This window comes from Equus caballus, chromosome 24 (assembly GCF_041296265.1).
Source record: "Equus caballus isolate H_3958 breed thoroughbred chromosome 24, TB-T2T, whole genome shotgun sequence".
Classification (NCBI taxonomy): Eukaryota; Metazoa; Chordata; class Mammalia; order Perissodactyla; family Equidae; genus Equus; species Equus caballus.
The window spans coordinates 45,635,911-45,650,051 of NC_091707.1; the positions used below are offsets into that span (position 1 = coordinate 45,635,911).

At 44.1% G+C, this 14,141-nt stretch overlaps 1 protein-coding gene across 15 annotated transcripts in view; it reads right to left on the bottom strand.

Moving 5' to 3' along the window:
- The window catches only part of FOXN3 (forkhead box N3), a 390,902-nt gene that overhangs the window by 30,922 nt on the left and 345,839 nt on the right, over window positions 1-14,141 (bottom strand). For 6 of the 15 annotated variants that reach the window (XM_023628246.2, XM_070249747.1, XM_070249746.1 and 3 more), the window contains one exon: window positions 2,681-2,746. The exons of 6 other annotated variants lie outside the window; for them this stretch is intronic. In XM_023628246.2, the coding sequence (XP_023484014.1) occupies window positions 2,681-2,746 (66 nt within the window). The remainder of the gene's footprint in view (window positions 1-2,680; window positions 2,747-14,141) is intronic. 3 more of the 15 variants (XM_023628248.2, XM_070249749.1, XM_070249748.1) reach the window with 1 other exon arrangement.

Consider the following 14,141-nt stretch of genomic DNA (forward strand, 5'->3'; position numbering starts at 1 on the left):
CTGGCTGGGTGTCTGCTGCCTTTGAACCTCACTGCTCACTTTTTCCAGGTCTCGGGCAAAGCCGGCAGGGCAGGGGATGGTGGTTTGATCACTCTATGTCTATAATGCTGCTCCGTTCGAGAGGCAAGGTACTGCATCAAATCCCAGGATGAGAAACTTTATGCAACGTAAAATAAAAACAAAGGGAGGGAAAGGAAGAGTGAAGCAAAGGTGAGTGAACTGAAAGCAGAGTCTAGGAGACACAGCCTCCTGACTACGCTTATGAGGAGGCTGAGGAGGGGCCCCCTGGCTTCCCAAGGGCACAGAGCGGATGCTCAGGGCACGTTCACTGCCTTCCTAGATGCTGCTCCAATCTTTAGGGGCTTTACAACCTGCCCACTGACTCTGCTCTAGCTTGACCTCCAACGGATGGTACTAGGGCTTGGGGCCAGATGGGAAGTTGAATCCCAGGTGGTGTCCCCACCTTCTGCCTAGTCTTTAAGTTGACTTCTCTGCTGCTCCTGCCAGTGGGGGTCTCCTTCCATGACTTTTGTGGGCATCCCGGTTCCTTCCTTCCTTCCAGGATCCTGGAGCTCCCACTTGGCATGGGGCCTTCATGAAAACTGTGGCTGGGTTTCTCCTTTCTAAGACTGAGAGAGGAAAGTCTTCTAAAAACGACCCTACAGTTTCAACACATGAACAGTGAGCTTTTAAAACTCAAATTCGGCATTTCAATGTAAGTAAGGCTGTGAATACCCTGAAAAAATAATTATTTACAATTTGAGCACTACAGGGAGGAAGAGAAGTTCATTTAGCCAGGGGAACATTAAAAACAATTAACTTGTTAACTAATCAAGATGAACCCTTTTCCTTTTCTACTTGTGGTCAAGAATCCAGTAATGGATTTTTATGGAAACTGCTGAAGACCCCTTAATGACCAATCTCCTTGTCTCTTCCCCCTTAACTCCATTATTCCAGTTCATCAAAAGTAGTTTTTTAAATCAACGATCACTGTGTACAGCCAGGTGCTAAAGAAGGTGCTTGAATCTTGCACAGCTCTGGTGAAATCAGTATGTTTCCCCCATGATGAGTTATGCAACTTGATTTCAGAAACCCTTTCGGACTGTAACTTGATTACAATCTGGTCTATATTCTTCCTGCAATATCATCTGAGAACAGAGTTTTTAAAAAAATATTTCTCTGTAACTTCAAACATTATTTAAAAACTATACTACAGGTTAACTGCTAGTTATAAGACTGTGTCAGTTACACGTCTGTGTAGTAGTGGTGTTTGGTTCTTAAAGACGTGGGCAGCCTAAGACTTCAATTGCTGGCAATCTGAGGTTAGCAAAGAAAGAATGAGAATTCTGCACCTCTAGGAGCAGGTAATGGCAGCGCCCCGGCAGAAGGACAAGTCTCTCCTGAGAATGTTTGGCTGAATCTCTAGGGTCTATTAAAAAAAGGAACAAGAAAGGATGGAATCAAATTTCCTAAAGCTGTTGGAAAGCTGTGACAAGTGGAGGGCTATGAAGGATGGTCTGGAGCTCCACATCAGTCCACCATTCACAGAAGACACCTGTTGTAAGGCTGAGAATGGACGCTCTCCTGTGGGAAACACTATCGCCTCCAAAAGCGGGGAATTCCCCGTACTCAGGCGCCCATGCAGCCCTCAGAGAGCCAGAGCCCGAAACAAGCTGACGGCCCAGCCATAAGAATGAGCCACATGGGTGCCAGCCCCCTGTGGGTGTTGTAGTGGGGTCTGCCGCCTCACATCACATCTCCACACCAGGGTGTTTCATCAATAGGAGGCTGCAATGCAGCAATGTCTTGACGAAGAGCTGAGCAGACCCCAGTGGAGAAGCTGGCTGGCTGCTCAATAGGGTTCTGGCTGGGGGTGGAATGTGGGCTGAGGAACTAGCCTCATGTCAGGAGGAAAAGGGGACAAGTATCTCCATTGAAGGTCATTTTTCATCACTTGGGAAGGAGACCTTTCTAAAAACATGGTAGCTCAGCTCCAGAGGTGAGAAAAAACATCAGGTGGTAGATAGAAGAGAAGTTCAGGGAAGGAAAAGAGTTGTCTCAAGCTTGACATTCCTCAACAGCCAGCAGAAGGCGAAGACAGGAGCCCTGCCCTTCTCTCTATGGCAGCCTGGACGGCTAGTGCCATGATACAGGAGGGCACCATCGTGGTCCATTTCAAGCTATTCCAAGCTCCTGCACACCCACCTCGCCAGACTCTCCTCTCCTCTCTATCTATAAAATGATAGCCTGCTATTAATGAGGTCCCAAATGGGAAAGAAATTTCTAAAAATGGACACTGCTCAGTTCCATGACTGTTAAGCTGGCCCCATATAGCCTCTTCTAGCAGAAACGACAATCTCACAGGAATAATTCCTGCAGGAGAAAGGAAGGTCTCTCCACTGGGACTCATTATAGGGTCTGCCTCCCTTCCCCCAAGTCTTAAGCCCTGAAGTTATATTAGAACTTTGTCATCTTGGAAACACACCTATGCATTCATTCATACATATGCATGGCCACATGTTTATATGCATATGCATGTAATCATGCACTTAGGTAGTTTTAAAGTGATTCTACAAGGGAAGTTCTACTTGAGCATTAGTTCTTCCTATGGCCTGGTATATAAATGAGAAGGTTAAGTTCACAAACTATGGTGCTGTAGTCTATAGAAATATCTACTCACAACCTGCTTGTATCTCAGGGGGAGTATTCAAAAGCATCATGGCACTGGCAGCATCAATGTCAGGATCTGGAAAAATCAACCAATAAATAACATTATTTACAACGGGGCTGGTGTGTGTGTGTGTGTTTTTCCCCCTGCAAGTTATAGTTTATGAATGCAACAGAGAAGAAAAAATCCAGGATCTAGATGAGCTATCCCAAATGGTGACTTTCTTCCCAATTGGATTTGGGAGGAAGAAAAGTATTCTAGAATGAGATTTAAGGAGCAGTTTAGGAAGTTCTTCAGACCGAGCATGGTCTCTTCTCACTTTGCCAATTTCATAATTTGCACTGCATGTTACTGATAAGTTGCTGATCTATGCACCCCCACCGCTTGTTCCCCTGGGGTGGAGGAGCAGGAGAGGAGGGTGACAATAGCAAGTTCAGCTACAGGAATCTTTAATGAACTGGAGAAGCTCGCAGTACCAAGGAGAGAAAGCATTAAATACACCTGCACCTACTGAGATACAAACAAGACGTGGTCATTTCCATTTGTCAGCAGAAAGGAAATTGTATTTTGCAAGATTGGTGTGCGCACCGCGATGGTGGAGGCATTAAAAACACACACACTTAAAATATAAAGAAAAAATTAAAGTTACGATGTTGAGGGCACAATGTTTGCTTCCACATCTATTACTGCTTTTAATATGGGACCAAAAAAAAAATACTCGTCACTTCATTGCTATAATTCTTAACAGGTTTCTGAATCCTTACTGATCCACCGGTTGACAGATGGCAGGTGATATAGAGACAGAGAAAAATATTATCCTTTTATAACTAAATTCATTTTCCTCTGAGAAACAGCAGCGCTGCTGCTATGGAAATGAAAGTCACCATGGCAACAGTAAACAACCCCCAAGAATGGTCACTGAATAGACTGAAAAGAACATCTGCCTGAGCGCAGCGTCCCAGCTGCCCTGGGGCGAAATTCGCTAATAGCGCGGTGATGCCGCGTGACAGAAGCTGCCGCCTGTGCCCTGTCCAAATAAATGAAGTGTGCAATTGGAGTCGACATCAAAATGCCTGCCCTTGTAGATTACTACCTCTGTGTCCGCTAAACCCAATGACTAATGATGGGGAGATTGGGGGGGGGGCTCGTACTTGTCAGTTTTTGTACAAATTACATACCAAAAAATTCAATTTACTACTAATGGCTCCATGGCACTTTATTTTGGGTATTATGCTAGAAAATGACTTTTTTACTGTTTAAAAAAGTACATTTTTCATACTTTAGATGTGCAGTTTAATTCCAAGGGAGTAATGTGATGCAGGCTAAAAACCCCACAAGCGATTAATAATATGGATGATGCTAGTTCCAGAAGACAATGTCTCAAAAAGGAAGGAAAAAAAGTAAAGGAACTTTTACTCTGCAGGCCTTTTTCTTTCTTTGCCTGTAGGAGGCCCGTTACTTAACACTCCATAGTCGAGTGAAAGTTGATTTTAATAAGTACACTGTATGAGAAACAGGTAAATTAACTTATTTGGCAACTCCCGGGGTTAAATTTCTAAAACAGTCATCGCTCCCCACTGATATGAAAATATATACGTATTATTTGAATGACGAACTAAAAAACTTCAAGTTCTGTTCACTGCTCCCAGGGTTCTGGCTGCCCTGCCTTCTTGTCTCCCCACAGGGCCTGCTGCCGAGCCCAGGACTCGCAGGTTCCAGATATTGCTGACATGCCACAAGCCCCGGGGAGCAAGCAGCTCCTGGAGGCGCTGTGGTGGTGCTGAGACCTTCGCCTCCTACTCTCTCTTTTTGGAAAGGGCCCTTTCCTTTCTCAGGGGTGAGAAAACATGCGTGTTCCTTCCCTCCAAGCAAACGTTCTTTGCCATCTTTGAGGATGCAAGAGCTGTAGGTAGTCCAGGGCTGGCCTGGCTGGATGGTCCCTGCCTCCCCAGGAAACTCTCACCCGGAGTTTTCCTGAGTGACCAGGTGGTTTGATGGGGGCAGAACAAGAGGAAACACAGGTAAGACGTGAGGAGTCTTTTCCTATTTATTTTGCTAGAAAATGTAAGAAAGTAGTTGCGTATTCTTCAAAAACACACTGGACCTCAGAAGGAAGGGGTAAAGGGCAACAGATAGAAAGACATATTGAAAGAAATGAGAAAGAAAGAAGAGAAAGAAAATTTTCAAGGAAAAGAGTATCATCAACATTCACATGAATTTCGCAGAACATAAGAGGCAACCTGGGGAGAGCTTTGGGCTCACATAACATCCACCCAGGACCCCCACCCCAGCTAAGCCAAATAAACACATACACTGAGCAGAAACAGGACGCTTTTGGACAAGTCCTCCAATCCTTCCTTCCAACCAGATTTGCCATGCCTGAGGCCTCCACAGACAAAACTTCTGATGCTACCTTGGCACTCCTGGGGGTCTCCAGGCATTTCCGGTAGACGCAACACCCAGTCTTCTCATTATCTCATTCATAATCAATTCCTACTGCCCCACTCTTCATTCTGAATGGATCAGTTCCTGGGTGGCATAAGCCTGAATACATAGCCCTAAGGGCAGAACGGAATGGAAGCAAGGCACGGGATGCCCAGCTCTTGACATCTTGGCAGGCAAATTGGCAAACATGAGAACTGCAAATAGTCTAAGAAAATGTGATTATGTGTTTATGCGAGTGTGTGCACACGGGTAGCACAGTGCCAGCCCTTCCCCAGGGGCATACAGTGAGTGCCATGCTTGGTGATTACAGTCACTTAACGATGGAGATGCATTCTGAGAAATGCATCGTTAGGCAGTTTCATTATTGTGCGAACATCATAGCGTGTATTTACACAAACCTAGATGGCATAGCCCACTACACATCTAGGCTATATGGTACTAATCTTAGGGGACCACTGTCATATATGCGGTCGGTCATTGACTGAAATTATGCAGCACATAACTGTAGTTTGATGAGTTCTGACAAATTTTACACCAGTGCTACCACCACCATAATCAAAATAAAGAGCACAATTAAGATACAGATTTCCATCACCCCAAAGTGTCCTTGTGCCCCTTTGCTGTCATACCCACCCTTGCCCTGGGCAACTACTAATTTGCTCTTATTCATCCATGATGTGGTGTCAGTAGTTCACTCCTTATTACTACTGTTATTGAGTAGCATTCCATTGTATAGATATACTACACTTTGTTTATCCATCCACCTATAAATGGACATCGGGGCTGCTTCCAGTTTGAGATCTTATTAAAAAAAGCTGCTATGAACTTTTGTACCAGTCTTTTGTGAACATACGTTTTCCCTTGGCTAATGCTGGTAAGTGTATGTTTAACTTGATAAAGGACTGACAAACTCTTTTCCAAGGAGGCCGTACCACGTACGAGAGTTCCAGTTGCTCCACGTATTTGCCAACACTTGAAATTGTCAATCTTTAAAAATTTTAGCCATTCTAGTAGCTATATAGTGGTACTTCGTTGTGGTTTTAATTTCTATTTCCCTAATTACAAAAATGATGCTGAGCATCTTTTCATGTGCTTACTGGCTAGTTGACTATCTTCTTTTGTGAAAAGTCTGTTCAAGGTTGTGCCCATTTTTTAATTGGGTGGTTCCACTTCTTACTGAGTTGTAAGGTTTCTTTAAAAATTCTGCATGTAAGTCCTTTGTGGGACATATTTTTTTCCTCAGCCCATGGTCCATCTATTCAGTTTCTTAATAGTGTTTTTTAAAAAGCAGAAGTTTTAAATTTTTATGAAGTCCAATTTATCAATTTCTTTTATAGCTCAATGCTTTTTGTGTGTTCCAACTAAGAAATCTTTGCCTACCCCAAAGTTGCACAGATTTTCCCCTGAGCAGCAACTTTTTTATTCTCCTCTGTTAGTGTACCAAATACAACGTTATCTGGGTTCAATATCCAGATTTACAGGTAAATGAAAATGAAAGTAATCAACCAGATCTCTTTCTTCATCTAGTAAACTGGTTAGGCACAGACCTTCTAGAATTGTACAGATCAATACCAGAAGGACTCTCTCTGGCTCCAGGTGTATTGGGGGAACACCAGGCAGCGTGACAGAAGCCCTAGTCAGCCATGATTCCATGAAAAAGAGTCTGCTGGACCCTCTGCTAAATGTCTGACAGGCCTTTATGCTTGTGACACCCTGACACCCTGTGCGTGCCTCAGTCTTTCAGAGCCGAGAATCTCCCATTTCTCCTCTCCAAAGGGATGCTACAATGCTTATTCTTATCTATTATTAAAATGTCTTTTTTCCCTTTGTAAAAAAATCATGAAAGGAATTCATGCTCACTGTAAAAAATATACATTAGGTGGATATAATTTCACAAATAAATGCCTTCCCCATAGACCCACTCCCAGATTCACATTTTCTTGTATATAGGTCCAGAAATTATCTCCACAAATACAGGCATTTATGTATATTCATTGAAATATCAACGCACATATATTTATACTCATGCATCTATTTTTTAAAAACTGGCTTATATGGAAAGTACTTTTCTGAAAATAACTTTTCTCCCTATTTTTCAGTTAATGGCGTATCTTGGCACCCTTTCATATTAGTATACGTTATCTGAATTTTTTTTGCAGTGACTTTTTTTGTCCATAAAAACACCACACTGTTTGTACTGACATTCTCTTTCCTTTAAGACTGCAGACTACCAGAAGGAAGAAAGAAAGCATTTGTCATCTATAACCTGTGCCCAGCACACTGCTTCTCCCGACAGATCCTGAGCCCCTGAAGATACTGCCTTGGTACAGCAATCCCCTCCTCCTCTTCCACTGCCACCCCTTCCTATGATGAGCCAGTGTGGCCCCACTCTCTCCCTCCTCTGATTCCTCACAGCTCTTACTTCCTTGACCTCTCTCTGGGGCTCACCTCCACTTGCTACCTTGGGTAATACGTTATTTTTTATGAGCGCACTCTGGGTCTCCCTAAAAGACGCTCCATTACCTGTGGCCGGGAGGGACTAGTAGTGGTGCTTTGTGTCTTTAGGTAACAGATAGACTTTCTGATGGAAGCACATCTTTTTGACCAACAACACTTGTTTTAAAGCTTTTTTGGGTAACTATTTAGCGGTTAGAGGATGCTTCTGCTTCAGAGGCATGGCTGACTCTGAAGGATAAAAGGTTCAGGTCTAGATTTGAGGGAGGGGGAGCAGTATGTTGGCTGCATTGGATTTTCCCTGGGTTTAAAAGAGAGGTTTTCTCCCCACTAAGGTGGATCAATCCAGCTTAGCAGCATAAGAAAAGAGGAAGATATTTTGGCCAAGAACTCTTCAGGAATGAAGATCCACTTGGAAGATCCTTGGTGTTGTCTCTGGGGAGAGGCAGGGGGGTGCAGGAGAATCAAGTAGCACGACCCTCTTTGTTTTTGGAGGGGGAGTCTCCCAACAGTACCTAATTCAGCATCCTAATAAAGGCACCCAAATCATTTACCACTGGTTAATTCAGTACAACACCAAGCATGCCGTCATGGATGCTTAATAGAGTTATGATCATCCTCGAAACGGAGCCAATTTCAAATCCCATATTAAAAAAATTCCTCCCTTGCTCATGCTTCAGTAACAAATGTTACTTCTCCTCTGGACTGGTTCCCAGCGGCCCATTTCAATTTTCATCTTTAATGCAGTTGTCTTATCACATTGCCGCCTCTCTGCAGTACGAGACTGAAAAACGGTCACACATCTTAAAGATGTTTTCAAATCCTCTTCTCTTGAAGGTACATACACAATTATATTATGCTGCAGTGAGAGAAATAGGTAACAAGGTTTCTAGAACCAATGGTTCAGCTTTTTAGATTTAAAAACATATTGCACTTCATTTCCCCAAAATGTGGAGATTTTTTTTTTTTTTTTTTTTTTTTTGGCATGGAGGGAGGAGACTTCTTCTCTGTGGGTGTGATGGGAAAAGCACTAGGCAAGGCACGAGGATTCTTGGGTTCAAGTCCCGGGTCTGCCGCTAATTAACATGTGACCTTAATTTGGGGACAGAGTTCATTCCTTTTAAAATGATGGTGGGTGGCTACAGACTTGGAGAGGCCAGATTGGTTTTGCTTCTCAGTCTACACAGCTCCTGACTCTGCCCATAATGTCCCCTGACTTCCTCCTCCCTTTCTGGCTGGTGGCGCCCAGAATTATGGACTCAAGGAGCACGTACTAAATGCGGTTTCTGCTCAAATGCCTGTGGAGGTAGCTAACACTCTTAGTAAGGCTGGAGGAATATCCTTTTGTCCCTGGAAAGCCGTGGCCTGTCATTTTGGACATCTGCCGCGTCCACTTCAGAGCAATCCATCCAGTTTGACATGGGTATTTTATGGGTTTCTGTGTGACGTTGTCTATGTTACTCCCTTTCCTCTGGGATGTGGCACCAGAGGGAAGTGACTGCAGAGACCATCCATTTTAACAAACTAAGAATATAAAGGATGGTCGGCAGCCCCTGGTTCAATTCTTACTGCCACAGAACTGCTGCAAAAACGCGAGCACATTCTTAGCATCTCTGAGCTGACTGACCTAACAAAATAACAAAACATGCAGCATATGGAAAGCCTGAGCAGTACAACCAACAATCCTTACCTTCTTAGAAATCATTTAATTTTCCTTAGGGCTAATGTGTTTCCCTATTTCTCCCTGCGCTACCTCATATCTGAAATGTTGTACAGGAGGATGAAAGGTCTTTCTACAACTGAATAAAAGAGATTAAAAGAAGCATAAAAAAACTACCAAACAATGGTTGACACACACTCAGAAGAAATTATCGGATTTAAGGACACAGAACACTCTCAATCAGATATGCATACAGCATCTGCATACAGCATAAATGCATACAGCAAAGTGTTCATATTTTCTCTCACATTCTCTGCTAGAAACTGAATCTTGCTGTAAGGGCTCCTCATATACCTTGTTTATTACTGTGTCCCCAGCACCTAGAAGAGTGCCTAGAACACAGGTGCTAGATAAATAGCTGTTGAACAAATGAATGGATGGCTCGTCCAATGCAGCTGGCTGAGGCTGATGATGATCCCTAGGCATAAGCCCCTGGGCGTGCAGTAGAATCCCCTGCAAACTCTAGAAAACCAAATGGCAGGCCCTACCCTAGACAACCGAATTTTGTAAAAATTCATCAGGGGATTCTGATATGCAGGAAAGGTGAAGAGCCACCTGCAACTGTAATAAATCAAGGGCATGTGAATGCCTTCCAGAGAAGACCACTGGGGATGACAAGTGCTCCCAAGAAATCCTTTATCATCTATAACTTCACTATATCTTTTTGCTTTGAAATATCTTTATCCCTTTTCTGTAACTCTGCATGAGAATGACACATCTGAGAGGATTCGGTTAATCTGTAAAAATGGAGAGAAAAGAGCTTGGATAATTTTTAGGGCCAAGGGGACAAGAAATAGATTAAAATAAATAAACAAGCAAGGAAATAAATAAACAAACACAAATTCCAAATAAGCTGTACATTTCCTGGGGAATTCTAAGTAGATATGCAGGGTTGCATTTATATACATGCCATATACTAAGTCATCGTTCTCACTTGGGGACAATTTGACACCCCTCCCCTCCAAGGGCATATGGCAATGTCTGGAGACATTTTTGATGGTCATGACTGGGTGGGAGGAAGAGGGTGCTAATGGCATCTAACAGGCAGAGCCCAGGTATGCTGCTCAACACTCAAGAGTGTACAGGACAGCCCCCCCTTAACAAAGAATCATCCGGTCCAAAATGTCAATAGTGCCGAGGTTGAGAAATCCTGTTCCAAGCTTACATGTACATATGAAATGGTCAAAAAAGCAATTCTTCGAACCAAATGACCTCAAATAGGTTACAGCAAAAGTAAACAAAGAGATATACAATTCACTTTGTTGTTGATATCTCTCTCTTTTTTTCTTTCTGCAAAATCCCTAGGCGTCGGTCAAGAGAGAGAGGATATCTACATTTGCGGCTTTGAAAGTGTGAAGTAGGAGTTGTACTCTTTGGCTGCTGTTGCAATCAATCAAGATATCTGAAACAGCTGTCTCTGATCTTGAAGGCACCAGAACAGGGAGTGCTGTCAGATCATTTGCTACGAATATTTCTTCCACTACCCTTCTGGCTGAAGGGTATTAAGATGGTATTCACCATGTGTATGAACTGCAAACATCTGAGGGGTTCTCACAGCCTCACAGCCAGACAGGGGGGACAGTGACACCACAGAGACCAGTGGAAAATCTTCACCATTGATGGGATTTTAGGGAATAAAAGCCTCATGCAAAATTGACTCCAAGTTGAGACTTTAAAAATCGTCTCTATGGAGGCAGCCCCATGGCCTAGTGGTTGTTCGGTGCTCTCTGCTTCAACGGCCCGCATTTGTTTCCTGGATGTGGACCTACACCACTCATTGGAGGCCATGCTGTGGCAGTGACTCATATACAAAATAGAGGAAGACTGGCACGGATGTTAGCTCAAGGTGAATCTTTCTCAGCCAAAAAAAAAAAAAAAGTCTCTATGATGGAACATCAAGAGGGGCCATTCTCCAAAAAAACTGAGACCAAGAAAACCCCAAACTCGCAACTCTGAAGGAATGAGGCAAGTTAAACAATTAAGCAAGTTGAAACTAACGGTTGTTTGTTGCAACCAAAGATAATCTAAATCACGTTGGGGGGGAAAGGATGATTGCAACCAAAGATAATCTAAATCACGTTGGGGGGGAAAGGATGAATGATCTATACGTGCATTTTAGGTCTTATCAGATTCCCATTCACACATCTTCTGAGTCTTTCTCAGCTTAAAAACCGTGGTGAACTCTAAATGAGGGATTGATTTACTGGCTCTGAGGAGCAGTGTTACAATCAACTCTGTGAATTAGGAATACATTTATCCAAGTCAGCTCCTCAATCAGGGGCATCTTTACAACTTGTGTAAATTGCCCATTTATTACCCCTAATTCCATCTCATGCAGAAGGGGATTCGAGGAAAAGCTTCTGGAAGATAAGCACTGAGCTCAAAGTGAACCCTGGGATGGGAGTCAGATGACAAGAGTTGTTGTCTTTCTAGGTTTCAGATGCCCTGTCTCTAATGTGATGTTGGGCTGGCTGAGCCGGGGGCCCTCTCAGGGCGTCTAACTCTCTATGAATCAATCACTGTCATTGCTGCTCCCCTGCTTGAGAAGTAAAAGAAAGCTCATGGACACTCCCCATGGCAGATGCTTCCAACTTCTGTTTTCTCCAGGCAACAAGGAATGCTTCAATTTTGACGTCTTCTGAGTCCCTTAATTCTAATGTCCCCTTTGCTTCTGCAGAGGTTTGCGTTTTACTGCCTGTTTTTCCAGATCTGTGCTTCCAATGAACGCAACGCCTCCAGCCCTTTCCTGGATCACTTCAGGGTCCACAGCTCTCCTTTTAGCCTAGACACTGTCACCCCAAAACCTCTTTTATCTGGCACTCCGAATTTTCCTAGTGATGAACACGTACCTTTTTAATATCTTTGACCAGTTGATGGAAATCCTTCTAGCAGCTGCCTGGGAGCAAATGGAAAGGAACCACATGGACTGAGGCTGACAGTACAAAAGGGTCTGAAATTCCAGAACTTGAAGACCAAGGCAAAGGTGTCAAAAGACCCAGAACAGGTTATGACTTCTGTCCCCACGGGTCGGAACTATTATTTAGGACGCAGGGAGTTCTGGTTTGGTTCTGTTTGGCTTGTTAAACTGTGTGGCAGCTGCTCCTCTGTGATGGGTTTCTAAAAAAAATGTTAACTTCTTATAGGTGAATGAGGACCTGTATACTCCTCAGAAGTCGTTTCCCCTTTGCACCTCGTTCAGATGTAAATAATCTACGTACTACATTCTCTGATTTCTTTCCTCCTGGGTACCTGAGGATGCCACACTGACAGCCTGGAGGAGAGTGGGGATTTTGTGGGGGGGATTCTGACACTGGGAGGGAGGAGTGAAGAGGATACATGCTGAACCCTTTTAGACTCTGAAATTCTTTGCTTTGAAAACCTGCTTGCTCCTATCTTCTTCAACCAGTGATACAGCCAAAGCCCACCACCCAGCTGGGAACAGGAAGCTAGCCCTGGGTGAGGGATGGTTTCCATGAGGTGGTAACAGGAATGGGGACTCCTGTGAGAGCCCTGAGAACCGGAGGGCCTGGTCACACCGATGTCTCAGAGGAAGGCGGTGCCAAGTACAGAAGCCAGAGATAGAACAAGGCCAGGAGGTCCCTGAGACGGGAGCTAAAGGCCCAGGGGGACAATCCAAGCACCGGAGGGCTGGGCAAATAACTGGCAGGAAGTGTTGGGGGACCCGCAGGGCATCTATCTTAGTCTATTTTTTCTCTCTCCATAGTTAGTTCATCTTTCCCAACTATCATTTCTCTCCACCTACTGGAAGATCAGTTCCTGCCTAGTCCCCACTCCAGAAGCCACTTCCTCCTCTAGTAAAGAGCACAGGGTTACTGGCAACCCCTGCGCAAACTGTCCCACAGCTCCAGCTGTTCTGATGGTGGCCCAGCCCCCACCAGGCATAGCAATACTTGTTAGTGCCGACAATTGAATATTTCCATGCACAAACCATCTTCAATTAGCTCTGTCTTCATCTGAGTAGACGTGTAAAGCTTCTTTTCCAGAAGCAAAGACTCCATCTCAGAGTGACACTGGCAGGTGTGTTAGTGAAAATAAATATCACACAGAACCCTGACATCAGTGCTCCAAGGCACAAATCGACCGCTTACCCGGCTCTCAATTGTCTTCCTCCCAACAGTCCAGGGATGAAGAACTGGAGGGGATAACTGAACACAAGGCCCACCTTGCATGGGAATGTACGTATTATGCTGACTCACAAGAATTTCAAAAGAGACCACGGAACCATAGAACTCAGATCTGACAGTCGACTGACATCAGACAGAACTAAACCTTACATGTGCTTTCTGCGTAAACGTCTACCATATTGAATCACACACGCTGTCCCATGCAATGTGCTTAGCACAATCTAAGAGATGTTAGCACAATCTCTATGCTCCTATGCCATAAACGATTATTCAGTTGAGATGAACTCATCATTGAAAAAGGTTTCTCCTACGCTGAAATCAGTTTCCTTATTAGAGAGCTGCTCCTCAGACATCTGGACAGGGAGGCTACTGCAACTCTGGATCCCAAATCTCTATCATTGGGGTCACTCCACAGCAGTGAGATGCTATGGCCCGGGCGATGGTTATGCTCTACATCCAGCACTTCCCTTTTTACTTCAAGACAAGTCAGAGAGTGTTGTCAGTCTGCACCCTCTGCAGGTGTCTGAGGATGTGGCTGGGGGCAAGGAGAACAAATTAAAAATAAAATAATTCACCTGTTTACAGCCCAGCAAATCAGTTACAGCATCCCCAGAGAAGGGTACCCCAAGAGGCTAGAACCAGAGACTGCAGTAGGTAGAGAGTTACGACTGGATGAGGTGTCGAGGGTTAGGGTCAGAGTTAGGAAACT